At 57.8% G+C, this 15,175-nt stretch overlaps 1 protein-coding gene across 4 annotated transcripts; it reads left to right on the top strand.

The window, feature by feature from the left end:
* Positions 1-1,729: 1,729 nt before the first annotated feature.
* Positions 1,730-14,347, top strand: INSYN1 (inhibitory synaptic factor 1). 4 transcript variants are annotated; one of them, XM_027657860.1, is made up of 4 exons: positions 1,730-1,749; positions 2,982-3,144; positions 3,456-4,179; positions 13,628-14,311. In XM_027657860.1, the coding sequence occupies exons 3-4, from the start codon at positions 3,997-3,999 to the stop codon at positions 14,309-14,311; spliced, it is 867 nt and encodes a 288-aa protein (XP_027513661.1). In that variant the 5' UTR covers positions 1,730-1,749; positions 2,982-3,144; positions 3,456-3,996. The 4 variants fall into 4 exon arrangements, with proteins under 4 accessions (XP_027513661.1, XP_027513659.1, XP_027513660.1 ...); XM_027657858.1 differs by lacking the exon at positions 1,730-1,749 and adding an exon at positions 2,426-2,461; XM_027657859.1 differs by lacking the exon at positions 1,730-1,749 and adding an exon at positions 2,632-2,781.
* The last annotated feature ends 828 nt before the right edge of the window (positions 14,348-15,175 follow it).

Here is a 15,175-nt window from a genome sequence, read left to right as displayed (position 1 = left end):
TCTCTCTCCATCGTGCTCCAGCCGTGTCCTTCCTGTGGGGAAACCTCCGCCAGTGGGGTACCAAGGCTGGGCAGCATCTGGGGATCCCCCCCAAATCCTCTGGGAGACCCTGAGGAAGGTGGCATGGGACAGGATTGGATCTGGCAGGGAGATGGAGAACATGGATCAGTCACAAGGGCGATGAGAGCTGAGAGCGGGGTGGGCCACGACTCCCAAATCCAGGCTGTGATGCACAGGTGGGAAGAAGCATCCTGTGTCATTCTCCAGGTTCTTCAGAGGGGGAATCCAGGCTTTGCAAAGCAGCAAATAGAAGCAGAAAATAAATTTTAAAAGGAAAACTCCACCTTCTTCCTATTCTTCCTCCACCAGTGATGAATCCACCAGCAGCTGGAGACATGGTGGCATTCACAGCAGGATCAAGCCAGGATGGGGAGCATGGGAATGTCCATCCAGGGCTTTGGAGCAAAGGAAAGCAGGAGTGAAGGGTGAGGTGTGCTGTGGGCTTGGCTTCTTGGGTGTCTCATAGAGGCTGAGCCTTTCCATCCCCTTGGCAGGGGGGACATCCCTCACTGCATCCCTTTGTTTCACATCCTCAAGACACCATCCAGAGGGTTTCAGGTTGTAGGAGATGCAGCTTGGGGCTCTGACCTCACACTGGAGGCTCTGGACATCCCTGCAGGGCCATTTTGGCTGCTTTAGCTCCACTACCACGGACAGGAGGTTTTTGGGCAGTACTCACACTCCCCAGTGCTGACCATGGATATTTCTGAGCATCTTTTACCAACCTGGCTGGGACCGAACCTCCCTGGGCTGCTGGTGCCCACCACGGCTGGGAGAGGGGAAGAGCAGGTCACGGATGGAGCCGTGTTTCCTCCTCAGTCCACACCTCAGCCGCTCATTTTATCCCCCATGGGAGTGCATTCAGCTGCTCCTCTGCCCCACGTCATTCACTGTATTTTCCCACCTGGTCCCACATCACCACTGGACTTCCCAGAAGCAGCACCTCTGTCTGAGTTTTACCACCTCCACTCTTTCCCCAGATCGCTGTCCCAGTATCCCTGCTGATTTCTGGGATGAGGCAGAGCTCGAGCTGGCATTGACCTGCTATTGGAGGAAGCAGGGGGAGCGTGGTGGCCGTGGGGGACCCAGGCGGCCGTGTTGTTCCTGGCTGAGCCTCAGGTACAAAATATTGGAGGCGATTCCTGCTGAAAACTTCCCATATGATTACCCTGGAAAAACTGATTCCAATAAATCCGTGCAGTGAGGGATTGCTCACCACCATCCACCACACACCTTGGCGCTCCTGCCATCCCCGGATTCCCACCGGGATGTTCTGCGGGAATCAGAAGAGCCCCCAAAGCATCAGCTCTTCACAAGCTGAAGGATGAGTCAGTTCGGGTCCACGCCAAAAAGTGTGTTCAGCACTTTTGAACATTCCCAGTAGGAGGCAATAAATAACATAAATGCGCACCCGCCGCCTCGCCGCTGGCAGACCTGGGATTGCCACCTATCGTCACCGCTCAGCTCCAGGACAGGAATCTCTCCTTGCTCCCACTGCTGCTGAACTGGATGGATTTCCCCAGGCTGGAACCCTGCTTTGGAGTAATTCCCTCCCCTCCTTGGGGTTCCTCCCCAGACCAGACCAGCGCCCCCTCCTCCTCCCCCCCGCCCACACTCACGTACAAACCCATAGTTGTTGTTTTCCTCCCATCCAGGGATCTGTGCTGGGATGATGCTCCCACATCCCCGGTGGGTTTTTACAGATCTTGCAGAAATTGGCCCCAAATACGACCCGCGGGGCAGGGGAGGGGCATTTTGCATTCAGAAGGAACCAGCCTTAACGAGCCTGTTATTTGAAGCGGGGGGGACAGAGCGGGGAAACTGAGGCACGACTCCCTTCCTCCCCAGCAAGGGACCCCCGGCGCTGCCTCAGTTTCCCCCGGCGCCGCCCCCCGTGCAACGGGGCTCCCGGTCCCTTTAAGCCCCCCCCGCCCGGCGGAGGCTCAGCCCCTTTCTCTGACACAGCAGCCGCCGGGGCGAGCGAACCGGGAGCCGCGGGGAGGCTGCGGCCGGGGCCGGGGGCCGGGCGCCCACCGCCGCTCCGCCCGCCCCATGGCTCTGCCCGGGGCGCCGGGCGCCGCCCGCCCCTGTCCTCCCTCCCGGTGCCCCCGCACCCCCGCACCCCCGCGCGGTGCCCCCGGGACCGACCGGCGGCGGTGCGGGCTCAGGGCCGGCCGGTCCCCGGGCGCCGGGCGGGCGGGCCGGGGGGGGGGGGGGCGGCGGGAGGGGAGGGGGGGGGGGAGAGGGAGGGAGGGAGGGAGGGGAGGGGGATGCGGGCAGTTGGGATACGGGGAGCGGGGATGGAGGACGCGGGCTCCGGGGATGGAGGATGCGGGGAGAGGGGAAGGAGGATGCGGGCTCCGGGGATGGAGGATGAGAGCGGCAGGGATGGAGGATGCAGGTAGCGGGGATGGAAGCTGCGGATACCGACATCCTCCATCCCCGGCGCCCCGGAGGATGCGGGTACCAGGGCTGAAGGATGCGGGTACCAGGGCTGAAGGATGCGGGTACCAGGGCTGAAGAATGGGAGCAGCGGGGATGGAGGATGCGGGTACCGGGGATGGAGGATGCGGGTACCGGGGATGGAGATGGGAGCATGCCGGGACTCCCCCTCTCTGTGTGCACCCCCGAGCTGGGGGGACGCGCCCCCCCCATCCCACTCCGCCTCCGCCCGTGCTGCTTTCCCCCTCCCCGGGGAAAGGGGGGACATTTGGGGCCAAGGTGGGTTTTCCCCCCTCCTTGGCCGAGGTGGGGTTGGGGTTTGAACCAAGCCGAGAGGAGGATGATGGTGGGATGGGCCCCAGGTGGGAGGAGGCTGCCCGACACCCCCCCGCAAGCAGATGAGTCTCCCGGGACGCGTGTCCCCGTCCCCCCGCCCCGGCGGGCTGTCACCTCCGGTAACGTCTCACCCCTTCCAACAGCAACCGAAGGAAAGTGGCCCCCGGACTCCTCTTGTGCCACGGAAAAGCCCTGAGGGAGGAGAAAGAGGAGGAGGAGGAGGGGGAGGAAGTAAGGAAAGGAGAAGGGGGAAAAAAGGACAAGGAAGAGCTTGGACTGGAGCCAAGGAGGTTCTGGATCGCGACGGTGAGTTCCTGAGCCGCACGGCTGCCTGTCTGTCTGTCCCTCTATCCATCCATCTGGCTCTGCGAGACCCCACTGTGCCCCCATTCTCCGGGTCTCAAACTGTGGGGAAGTGGGGAGGGCAAAAGGAGAGGGACAGTGTCAGGCTCCGTCCTGTCCTCACTCAATTAGGGGGGGTTGCTGTGGGGGTACCTGGGGGCTTGTCCTCGTGCCGGGGCTGAGATCAAGGCAAGGTGGGAGTGGGCAGAGCCTCACCACCTCCTTCCTGGCTCCAGAAGGGATGGCTCCCTCACGTTGTCTGTCTGTCCTTGCAGGAGGGGACCCTGGTCTCCCCAGGACACCTGTGCCCAGCTGGGAGACCCCCCACCACCACCCCCCAGCGCTGGAGCCGCAGACCCCGGAGCGAGGGCCCGACGTGGGGAGAAGCGTCGCTCCCCGGGGACACTCAGCCCTGCATTCCCCTCCCCGGCGTCGGGGAGCAGGCAAGGCGTGAGCTGCTGGATTTTAGCTTCCTGGGACATCCAAGGGACTCTTCCTCCTCCTCTTCCTCCTCCTCCACGTCCTCTGCTCACCCCATGGCCACCTCACACCTCCCTGCGGCCACCGGCTGAGTCCCCTCCGCAGCATTCCCGACTCTGCATGCTGCATCCCGACCCCGCTCCCCGCTCCGAACCAGAGCCCCCCGACCTCGCAGGGAGGCGAGCGTGCGGCTGGGACTTCCTTGGAGGCAGGGGAACGTTAAGATGTTGAAAGCTCCCCGGCCGAGAGGGGCTGCGCGGACGCCAGGCCACCCGGCTAGGGGGGAGCAGGATGGACAGAGCCGTTGGGGCCGGGAACCGAGGCTGGTAGGGAAGGATGGACTCCCGGACCTGCCAGGACAGGCAGCCCAGTGACCACCCCAGCAGCAGCAGCAGCAATTGTAGCAGCAGCAAGAGTAATTGTGAACGGGAAAGGATCCGGAGCCGGATGAAAATGGTGATCGGGCAACTGGAAGGCATCTTACAGGAGCTCAAGGAGGTGGCCAAGGAGCTCCGGGAGGTAGGAGAGCGGGTCGTGGTAGCTGCTGATCCCAAATAGGGGTGCTCTGTCCCTGTCCCCCTGCCCCAGGGCCAGGATGGGGGGAGCAGAGCCAGCTCAGCACCCGCAACCCACCGGCCCCAGGAGGCACCTGGATGATGTGCAATAGGATTTTCCAATAAGGGAGAAAACTGGGCATGGTTTGTAAAATCGCTCTTGACCTTGACCCCGGGGTTTGCTCGGGGTGAGGGGGCCCAGCTGAGGCACCAGCTCTGCAGGTGCTGCTGGTAAGAGCAGCACCACCAGCACTGGGAGAGCTGGTGTCACAATCCACTCTGCTCTGTCTTGGAGGGTGTTTTCCAGGCCCCTTCCAAACCAAGGAGGTGGACAGAGCGGGGATGGTGGGTCCCTCTGGCATTGCGGAGGGCACTGAAAATATGGCATCAGTCCTGGGTGCAATGAGGAGCACCCACAGCACGGACAGGGGGTCAGAGTGACTGGGTGTCCTGTAGCCTGGTTGGAGAGGGCCCAGTACTCCTGCAGAAATATCTGTGTGCACACACAAAGTGTGGTTGGAGTTTTCTCCTGGTGCAGATGCACCACAGAGACGCTTTGGTGGGGAATTTAATATTTCCCTGGCTTGAGTGTTTGGGCCACACACCTCCAAACTGGAGGGGAAGGGGATCGGGATGGGGTTGGTAATTTAGGACACCCCTGCAGGGGATGGGGAGTGGTGGTGGCAAGTGTGCAGTAGCCTTGAGCATGGAGCGGCTGATTGCTTTGGCAACAGGGCAGGCGGGCGCTGGCATCCTCTCCATGGCCTGGGACTGTATCCAGAACCTTGCCACCCCTCAGGAAGGGCAGGAACTTGCCATGGGCACCATGGAGCAGCCCCATGTGGGTCAGTGGCATCTGGATGCCACCAAGAGAACGCTGATGCAGGTGCACCAACATCATCTTGGTGGCTGTGGTCAGGGAGGGGACATCCTCCAGCCTGCGGTGCAGTGTCCTCCTTTGGGATGGCTCCACTCCATCCAGGAGATTTTAGGGGAAGTTGTCCCTGTGCGGTCTCGACCGGGCTGTGGCACCCCAAGAGATTTTCCTTCCTCTCCTGGCTTTGTCAGTCCTTCCAGCAGCAGAAAGCAAACCCAGCCACCCAAAGCAAAAAGCCCCCTGCTCCCCCACCAAATCTTGCAGTGCCATCAGCAGAGCCCAAAACATCTCTGATGGATTAGGAAAAGCCATAATAGTAATAATCGGGAGGCAGAGCTACTTTCTATTTAGCCTGAGCTCACTTCATGCTCCTCCAGGAGCTTAACAGGCCTTCAAAGGGAGGATGATGATGGCAACTGGCCCGTTCTATCAGCCCCATGAATTTAAGGCCAGGTGGGACCACCATGATCAGGTGAGCATCCCTCTTGCTGAGGATATGGAGGGATAAGAAGGACCAGGATGGGGCCAACCCCCGACCGTTTCACAGCTGAGACCAGGCTGTGCTTGCCACCAAACTTTGGGTGGCTCCACAAGGTCCCTGTCCAGCTCTTGGGGCCAGAAAGGTCTTGGTGGGCTGCCCAAGTCAGGTGGTACCAGCACGTGTCAGAGGAGAGAAGAGGAGGAGGTGACCAGAGGACACCCATCCTCTGCCCCCACCCCAGGGACACCCTGCTCTGTGCCAGGGAGGGGGTCCACATCCCATGGAGTGGCTTCTCCAGAGGGTACCAGGAAGTGTTAAAGCATGGAAATGTTTTTTCCATGGAGCTGGCACATGCCTAGACACTGGTAACCTCCCAGGCAGTGTCCCATGGTTGCCCTGGGAGAGCCCCCCACATCAAGGGACAGTGAGGCCAGGTCAGCGTGGAGCCAGACATGAGGTGGGTCCCAAACTTCAGCCCTTCTCCCAGCTCCCAGAACAGATCCACAAAACTCTGCAGCAATTAGCTGAATTCATACAAAACAGCCTAAATCTCAGTACACTCAGTGCAGGCTTCAGAGCTAAAACACACCAGTCCAACCAGGTTGAACCAGGAGTCAGGGACTCCAGAGAAACAGAGGTCTGGTTTTCCCCAAACCAAGCAGAATCTGGGTGTTAGAGGCTTTGGAAATTCATAGAATGGTTTGAGTTGATGGGTTTAAAGCCCGTCTTGTTCCACTTCCCTGTCATGGGCAGGGACATCTTCCACCAGACCAGGTTGCTCCAAGCCCCGTCCAACCAGGCCTTGGACACTTCCAGGGATGGAAATTCATCTTCTTGCCCTCTGGATCACTCAGAGCAAACTCAATGGGAGCAGGTTATGTGGAATTCTCTTTCAAGCCCACACAGAAAAGTACGTGGCAGACACCAGGCTGGCAAATTGTAATCTCTAAGATTTTAGTGAAAAAGAAGTGAAAAAATAAGCCCTTTTTGTTGTCTTCCTTGCACATAGTGATGCTCTTCCTTGGTTGGAAGTGAGGACCAGGACACGGGGACAAGGCTGGGGACAGGCAGGGCTGATGGCCCTGAGCTTAGGTGGTCTCAGAGGTGGGGTCCCAGCTGGGGCTGCTCAGGGCCATCAAAGGCCACCAGTGTCCTGGCACTTGTGATATTGGTGTGTTCTCCAGCGGAACCACCATGGGGGCTTTGGAAATATCCATCCCTGTGGCCACCTCCTCTGGTAGGGGCATCACTGGTGGGTTGGGATGCAGGGCTGGATGTGCCCAGTGAAGGCACCTGACACACCCACGGAGCTGGAAAACCTGCACTGGAAAAACTATCACTGGGTGATACTGGAGGGCACTGGGTGATGCTGGACCTGCTCCTTCCAGGTTCTCCTTGCACAGGGAGCTGGGTACCAGGACTTTACCCACCTGGAGGCAGCAGCCAGGCCATAATCACCTTGCTAAAAATAACCCCCGAAGCCATCAACACCCTGTGTGGGCACAAGGGCTTTCACCCAGGGATGGTTCCTGCTCCAAAACTGCTCACCAGCTCCAGGCACAGCTGGCTCTGGCTCACATGAGCCTTTCTTCTCAGGTTGTCCCTGCTTCAGCAGAGACGCTGAGTCCCAGAGCCAGCCAGGACTGTGGGATGCTCCGGGGGGAGGCTCCAGTGGGAGACCCCAGGGCAGCCCCACTCTGCTGGCCCATCCCTGAGGATGTGATGTGTGACCAGACACTGGTTCAGGCTCCATCCCCGCCTCCTGGGAGCGGTTCCCACCTGAAGGCTGTCATTCCAGATGTCCGTTTTATTCGGGATGCTGTTTCACCAGCCTCCCCGCTCCCGCTCTCCCTCCCTCCCTCCTTCCCTTTTGTGTATATAATTATTCCCCAGCACTCCAAGACAGGGCTGTATTATGTGCGGGGAAAATGATTATTAAAATCTTTGATTGAAAACGCACACTGGAAGTAGAAATCAGGCAGGAGGCAGCAGGGAAGGCGCTTCCGCCGCGCGCTTGCCATGCTGCCTCCCTCCCACGCACCTCCTGCCAGCCCCGGCCTCTTCCCGCGGGGATCACCGCGATGCCACAGGGAATAAGATACCCCAGGAGGTCTCAAGAAGCTCCACGGCAAAGCTGAGCTCCTTCCCACCCTTGGGGGATTAGTGCTGGGGGTGGGAAACCATCCACGGCGGGAAATAAACCCAGATATCTGTTTAAACCCCCAAAAATTCCCATAGGGAGAGTCCTGTCCCCTCTGCAGCTGCTGATGGAAGCAATGGGGTCCCACCACCCAGAACAGCACAGAGGGGTTCCCTCCAACACTTTGGCACGAGGAAAACCCTCCCTGCAATCCCTTATGATAATAAATACCTTAATAATGTTGTAATCAATAGGTGATTAGCTGGGAATGCTTGGGGAAGTTCATGGCGAGAAGGAGGCTTATTATTCTAATAACAACATGTTTGGGAGATGTGCAGGATGATTTTGAACTATTTAGCAGCTGATGATGGAGCAAATGAACCCTGGATCCTCGGCACGCTCATTTGTAAGGATCAGCTCGGGGAAGAGAGGCCCCTGCAACTCTGCTTCAGTTTGCCAGCTCCAATTAATCATTCATTCCTTATTAAATATTTACTCACCTTGCCTGCACCGGGAAGTGGGAAGGTCCCTGCTCCAGGAGCATTTGGCTGTGGGGGTGGTGGAGCTTTGGGGTGGCTCTTTTCCCCTGCGGGGGGAGGAATTGTTGGTGTCAAATGCCTCCAGGATGATTTGATGCTTTGGGAATAGGGCTGGGGAATTTTAGCATGGGCTGCACGGTCCTGTTGCTCATCCCCTCTGTGCACCAGCTGGCAGCAAAGCACGGTGCAGGGACACACGGGCCGGATCCAGCCTGGAAAAGCAGCTGCATGCCATTGGAAAATCCATCCCTGGAAGTGTTCCAGGCCAGGTTGGATGGAGCTTGGAGCAACCTGGCCTAGTGGAAGGTGTCCCTGCCCATGGCAGGGGTTGGAACGAGACGGGCTTTCAGGTTCCTTCCAGCCCAAACATTCCATCATTCTGTGGAAATGCTTTGGACCCCAAAATGTGCTGCTGGAGGTGCTGGGAACGGGGAGCATGGGGGGACACACAAAAATCCCTGCTCCCACCGTGGCTGGGGATGGGATGTTCTGCTCTGGATTGGGAAAACTGTTGCATCTCGCCGGAGGGCGGCTGAGGGGACACACACAGGGCCCCCCATCGCTGGAGCAGAGACAGCCCAAGCAGTGCCGTGTTTGATCTCCCCATCCCGGCCCCGCCTTCACCCACCAGAACCTGCCCTGAGCACGGATCCGCCTCCCCTCCTCTTCAAAGGCCGTGTGGGGATGAAGGGGCTCTCAGACCACTTTGATCCCAGCATCTTCCAGCTCCTTCCCCGGCCCCGGGAATTCGCGTTACCAACTACTGACCAGGCAGCCTTTGAAGTCCCCTCTCATCCTCCCGCCTCTCCAGCGTCTTCCTGGGCGTCCAGGAGGTTTAGTTCCTCGATAGGAAACGGCAGGGCCAAAACGTGGGAGCTGGAGCCACCAGACCTAACTCCCAGCCAGGGAGCTCAGTGCTTGATGTGCAGCCAACAACCCAAAATCCCATTAAAAACAACGACAATACTCCAGATGTTCAACATCTGCCTTAGCTGGGGAGGTGAACACCCAATTTAGGGCTTTTATCCGGAAAGCTTCTGGCTGCCTGCAACGTCCATGGCCGTGGGGACCAGTGTGAGGGGAGGGGAGCACCCAGCACTCCCAGCTGGGTGGGATGGCGGGAGCTGGTTTTTGGGGTGGGGATGAACATGGTTTAGGTCATCCTTGCTCCGTGTCCATCTCTCTGGGGTTCCACAGGGATGTGGCTCATCCCTCTGCCTCACTCCATCCTCCAACTGCTCGAAGTTCGTCCCTTTGGGCGAGAGCTGAGCACCCTTGGCCACCCAGCAGCTGCTTTCAGGACACTGGGGTGCAGCAGGATGAGGCCCCTTGGTGACACCACACACGAGGTCAAGGGGGAATTATTTTGGTCCCTGTTTTCCTGCTGCCGGATACCCCAGCTGGACCAGGGATGCTCTGCTGTCACCAAAAAGGTGGCTCTTTGCAGCAACCTAAAAGTGATGGAGGATGGATGGGGACACGTCCTGTCTATCACCCACATGGCACTTCCACCACATGCTGAGGACACCCCACACCTCCCAACCTGCTTGTAGGGGAACAAACCCACCCCAGTTCTCTGAGGGATGAGAACATCACCAGGGCCTTGTCCCAAACCACCCCAGATCTGGTCATCCCTCCCCCCCCAACTCCCTCATCCTGGCTCCCTCTGCCAGCAGCGATGGCCTCAGCTGGAAAAGCTTTGACAACCTGCTTCAGGAAGGAGAAAAGGGGGGAGAAAAGCCCAAATCCTACTTTACATTTAAATCCTCAGCGAGTACCAAGTGTCATATAGGTATTTAACAACACCCCACCCCACCCCACTGCTCCCCATTTAAAATAGCAAGTGCTCCTAAAAATAGCCCTGAGTGAGCCACTGCTGATGTGACACTAATCCCTGTGTGCCACCACAAGAAGCAGGATGGGCACGAGGATTGGGATGGGCATGTGCCTCCTCCTGTCACCGCCCAATCCCAAATGGCAGCGGGTCCCTTTAATGAGGATGAGGAGGGCCCTGGGTGTCAGGGACCCGAGTCAAAGCCCAGGGAGACTCTCCCCCTGAACCCAGTGCTGTAATCACTGAGCCTTTGTGGAAACAGAGGTGATCTCATTCCAGCTGAGGGTTTCAGCAGAAATCATTTTGCTGCCTTATTAAAAAATAATAATAGCCGGGTGTTTCCCAAAGACAGCTCTATTCCTGCCCTTTTTCCTAATTCTTTCTTGTCACTAAGAAAGAAGAGGTCGCGTCATCTTCTTTTTAACGCCCTTCCTTGAGTTCCACCCTTTCTCCCCCAAAGATAAGAGGAAAAAAAAAAAAAGAAAAAAAGATATCTGATGGTGCATTGGGAACAGGAAAAATCACCTTTTCTAATGTCAAGACTTCGTTGTGGATGCTCCCAGCATCTCAGCACCCTTCAAAGCCAAAGCTTGAAGGATGGGTGGGTCCCTGCCTGTCCTCTCTAGAGGTCTTCCATGGCTGGAAAAATAAGTTGGAGATCACAGGTGAGGAGCTTAGGTAATGCCTGTTGCCTTCTGCTCCTTGGGATGAGCACTCAGCTCAGTGTCCCCAGCTCTGCCATCCTTTGGGGACACAAAGTCCCTCTAGGATACAAGGACATGATGCAGATTCAGGGTCCATCCCACAAGCAGGACCTGGCATGGGCTTCAGGAGGTCCATCCAGGAGAGAACCCAGCTGTGGGACCACCACGTGGAACTGGGGACAGGTTCTACTCCAGCACAGCTCAGAAAAGAGGTTTTATCCCAAAACTGGTCTTATATGGGTCCCAGGAGGGGCTGATCAGGGTTGTTAAGGTGTATCAGTGCCCATCTGGAGCATATTAGACCACGTGCTCAGGTCTGATGGTGGGTGCACTACTCTCTCCCACCCCCTCCTCCCATTTCCTAACCACCTCCTTTTCCATGGAAAGATGTTTTTTGGCATCTTTTATCGCCAGCATGGCCAACCCCCTCCCAGGCAGCAACCCCAGCCATTCAGTCTCCCTTCTCCTGCTCACACCAGCTCGTCCCACCCCAGAAAGGGTCTCCCCATTCCCAGGTCTCCTCATTTTCCCAACCCTTTGTTCACAGCAGGCAGCAAACACACACACACACATCCAGCCCCACCACCCTCACCCAAACCCACCCTGTGCCCCTTGGGGTTGTGCCCCCGTGGAGGTGGCACCACTTTGTCCTCCAGAGATGCTCCTCTCCAGGTTGTCACACAGCCTCAGGTGTCCCCAGAAATGGTCCTACCTGTGGGCAGAGCCCAGAGCTGTCCCGTGGGGGCCGGTGGCTGATTCACAAGAGGGGGTGCTGCTTGTCCACGCCCGGGCGCACCTGGGGGGGCTCAAGTTCCCCATCCTTGGTGCCAAATCCTCAGGAGCTGAGCAGAGCAGGAGAGCTGCATGGGCAAGGCTGTGGAACGAGCGAAATTTGGAGCTCAAATATGGGAATTTGATTAAAATTAGGTCAGCAGAATGTAACGGAGCCACTCCGGCTGCTGGCAGAGTAATCGTCCCCCCGGGCTCCCCGTTTCAGTTGCCCAGACATATTAAATTACCCTTAACTCTGCCCACACCCACCACGGGGGCTCTGTGAGGAGCCTGCCCTGCTGAGCCATGCTTTATGGGGCATTTCCAGGGATTTATGGAGCTGTCCCAAACCTCTGCATGTCGGCATCTGGCAGAGGGATGCAGAGACCGAGGGCAACCCGGCCCCATGACAGCAGGTTTGGGGTACCCACCCTCAGATGGGATGGGGTGTCTGAGCCCAAGGACTCAGTTCCTTACAGGAAAAAATGCTCAAAGGACATGGAATTACAGGATACAGCAGCATAAAAATGATGGAGAGATGTGCCATGATTAATTAATCTTGGTGGATGGGAGGCTCCAACACCCAGCGATGAACCGTGGGACTGGTGGAGATAAGTCAGGGCTTTTTAGTGGCGTGAGGAGAAGGAAAGGAAAGGTGTCTGGCAAGACACTGCCCATTGATTTACCTTCCTTCCCTTATTTTTGGAGATTTGTGGCTGGTTTCCAACAGGAAAGGACAGGTGGAAGGGCAGTGGAAGGAAAAAGATGGGGAGGGAACAGCAGTAATGAAAAACAACATCACTGCGTGAAGAAACCACCTGGAAGAAGCCAAGCAAATTTGTGCTTCCAGATGCTCTGTGAGTGGGATGAGCATCCAGGAGGGACATAGTCCTGGGGTGCAGGGGGCACCGATGCCCACGGGTGCCCGAGCTGGGGATGGGAGGAGCCCAGATTGCATCACGTGGGTCACAAACAGGTACCAGGAGTATGGAGGGGTTCCCCCTGGCCCCCCTTGTCTGCCGCTGCCCACCTCCTGCTTGGCAGCACAGGGACCAGCCAGGCCCTCTGCCAGCTCCCCCAGAGAGAGGGGAGGTGAGCCAGCAAACTGCCAAAAATACACACTTCCCAGTGCCACGGAGTTGGATTTCCACGTCGTGCTCTGCCTCCCCCACGAAACAGAGCCCCACACGCCCACACACACGCAGAGACACCAGCCAAGAAACAACGTGGATAAACATGGTTCCGTCCGGATGCCGGGTGGGATTGGGGTCTCCTGGGCAGGATAAGTGCTGTGGCCAGTGCTGGGCAGCCCCTGAGCTGGGCAGGATTAAAGACTTGAAGGTGGGTGATGAATCTGCTGCATCCAAAACCTCAGCAAGGTCGTTAGGTGGAGACCATGATCCATGGGAGCCGTAGGAGGAAAGAGGTCATTCCTCCCTTCCTTCCCCTTCCAGTCCTGCCCATGGCTTGAACCTCCCTTAGGACATTGCATCTATTATTTTTAATATTTTAGGACTTGTTTTAGTCACGCCTCACGCGGGATCTGTCCCCAGTGGCATGGTGGGGCCCCATCCCCAAGCCACCACAGGGCTTGATATACTCAACACTGTGAAAGAAATGAAGGATTGGGATCAATCCAGGACCTTGGACCATCATCCACCACCTGCCTTGGCTTCCTCACCCACGGAGCTGCCTTCTCCAGGGGGAGGAAGTGGCAGTCACTGGTGGCTCCCCATGGTCAAGTGAGAGGGACCGAAGGTCACCACATGCCCTGGGATTTGGGGTGGGAGTCATCCCAGGGGACAGGGCAGACCCTGGGAAAGGCCCATCCTGTCACACCGAGCGCTCAGGGGCACCCAAGGCTTGGGGGGTTGGGTGCTTTACCACCGGGTGGGCTTCAGTCCCTGCCAGGAGGCTCCAGTCGAGCTGAGACCTCCCAGCTCATCACACCAGTGGTGCCAGGGCAAACAGCAGAGATTTAGGGGCGTGGTGTAATTACGGAGCAGAAACGGGAGGGTCCCACCCAGCGGCTCCTCTCTGTCCGTGCGTCTGTCCGTCTGTCCGCAGGTGGTGAGCCAGATCGACCGCCTGACGTCCGACTTCGAGTTCGACCTGGAGCCGGACGACTGGACGACGGCGACGGCCAGCAGCACCTCCAGCAGCGACAAGGGCGGAGGCACCTTCGAGCTGGGACCCCTCGATTTCGCCGCCTCCGACATCCTCTCCGACAGCTGGGAATTCTGCTCCTTCCTGGATGCTTCCACCCCCTCCGACCCGGGCGACGGTCCCGAGCCCCCCCGGCCGCAGCCGCAGCCCCCGCCCGCTCGCCAGCCCGACTACCGGCTGATGAACGGGGGGCTGCCCATCCCCAACGGGCCCCGGGGCGGGGGCACCCCGGATTCGTCCAGCGAGGAAGCCTTCGGCACCACATCCAGCCAGAAGCTGTCGCATCCCCGCCCGGCCGGCACTCGGGAGCGGGTCCGCTTCAGCGACAAGGTGCTGTACCACGCGCTGTGCTGCGACGATGACCGGGACGGTGACAGCACGGCGTCCCCGGGGGACGAGGGGCCCGAGGAGCCCGGCAGGAAGGTGCCGGCGGGGCCCTCGAAGCACCCGAACGCCGGCGGCGGCGGCGCGGCCCCGGGCCGGCGGCTGATGAGGAACAGCAGCACCCAGACCGTGGCCGACAAAAGCACCCAGACGGTGCTGCCTTATATCCCGGCCAAGCAGAGGATTAAAAACAAAAACTGACGCGCCGGATCCGCCGCACGGATTGGGGGAGGGGGGGTGGATAAGGGGGGGGGAGGGACTCCTGGGAAGGGACAGAAAAATATATATATATATATATATATATAAATATATATTTAAATAAATCAATACTAATAATAAAATCGACATGAAAAGGTGGCAAAGAAGATGAATGTCCCAATGTCCCAACTACCTACCCGTCATTTTCCAGGCTCAGGGAATTTTAAATTGGGTTGTTTTTTTGTTTTGGTTTGGTTTTTTATGAACAGAAGCTTCAGATCAATAAACCGTCCATCATGCAGAAATAACAACCATAACATATATATAATATATGTATATATGTGCCAAGAGAGGGAAGGTTCTACGAAGGGGAGAGCCAGTGTATCCAAGGTTATGGATGGGGCTGGATGGGGACATGGGGGTGCTGGAGGGGAGTGGCTGGACCAGGGATGGGACATTTGCCCTCCCTGGGACATTTTATCCCTGTTTGGCTTAAGAAGAGACGGTGTGACCTGATTTGTCACATCCAATGTCTGAGTGGACGGGGGGGGGGGGTGTCACCAGGATGTCACTCCCACCTCCAAGGGGGACAGTGAGGGGATTGCAGAGGGCAAAAACACACCAGTGATGAGGAGCTGGGCTAGGCAACTGCTCCCCTGCTGATTTCCAAACCTTTACACCAGGTCCAGGAGAAATATTAGTGACCTCCAAGTCTTGCAACCATCTTAAAATTATGTGGAAAGTGTGTCCAGCTTTTCTTTATGTACCTAATTCCAGTTTTCCTTTTCAAAAGCCCCGATTTGTGGGGGGAAATAGCTGGATTTTCCTTGACAGATGAAGGAATGTGGTGCTCCAGATCTACCCCTG

Source organism: Corapipo altera, unplaced genomic scaffold (genome assembly GCF_003945725.1).
Source record: "Corapipo altera isolate COAL_440 unplaced genomic scaffold, ASM394572v1 308, whole genome shotgun sequence".
NCBI lineage: Eukaryota > Metazoa > Chordata > Aves > Passeriformes > Pipridae > Corapipo > Corapipo altera.
Note: the sequence above shows the minus strand (reverse complement) of the source record. Positions and strands in the feature narration are given on the sequence as shown.

Coding starts and splice junctions, on each gene's coding strand:
- INSYN1 (XM_027657861.1), top strand. CDS start 3,997: ATGGACTCCCGGACCTGCCAGGACAGGCAGCCCAGTGACCACCCCAGC. Junction 4,180..13,627: donor TGGCCAAGGAGCTCCGGGAG/GTAGGAGAGCGG, acceptor GTCTGTCCGCAG/GTGGTGAGCCAGATCGACCG.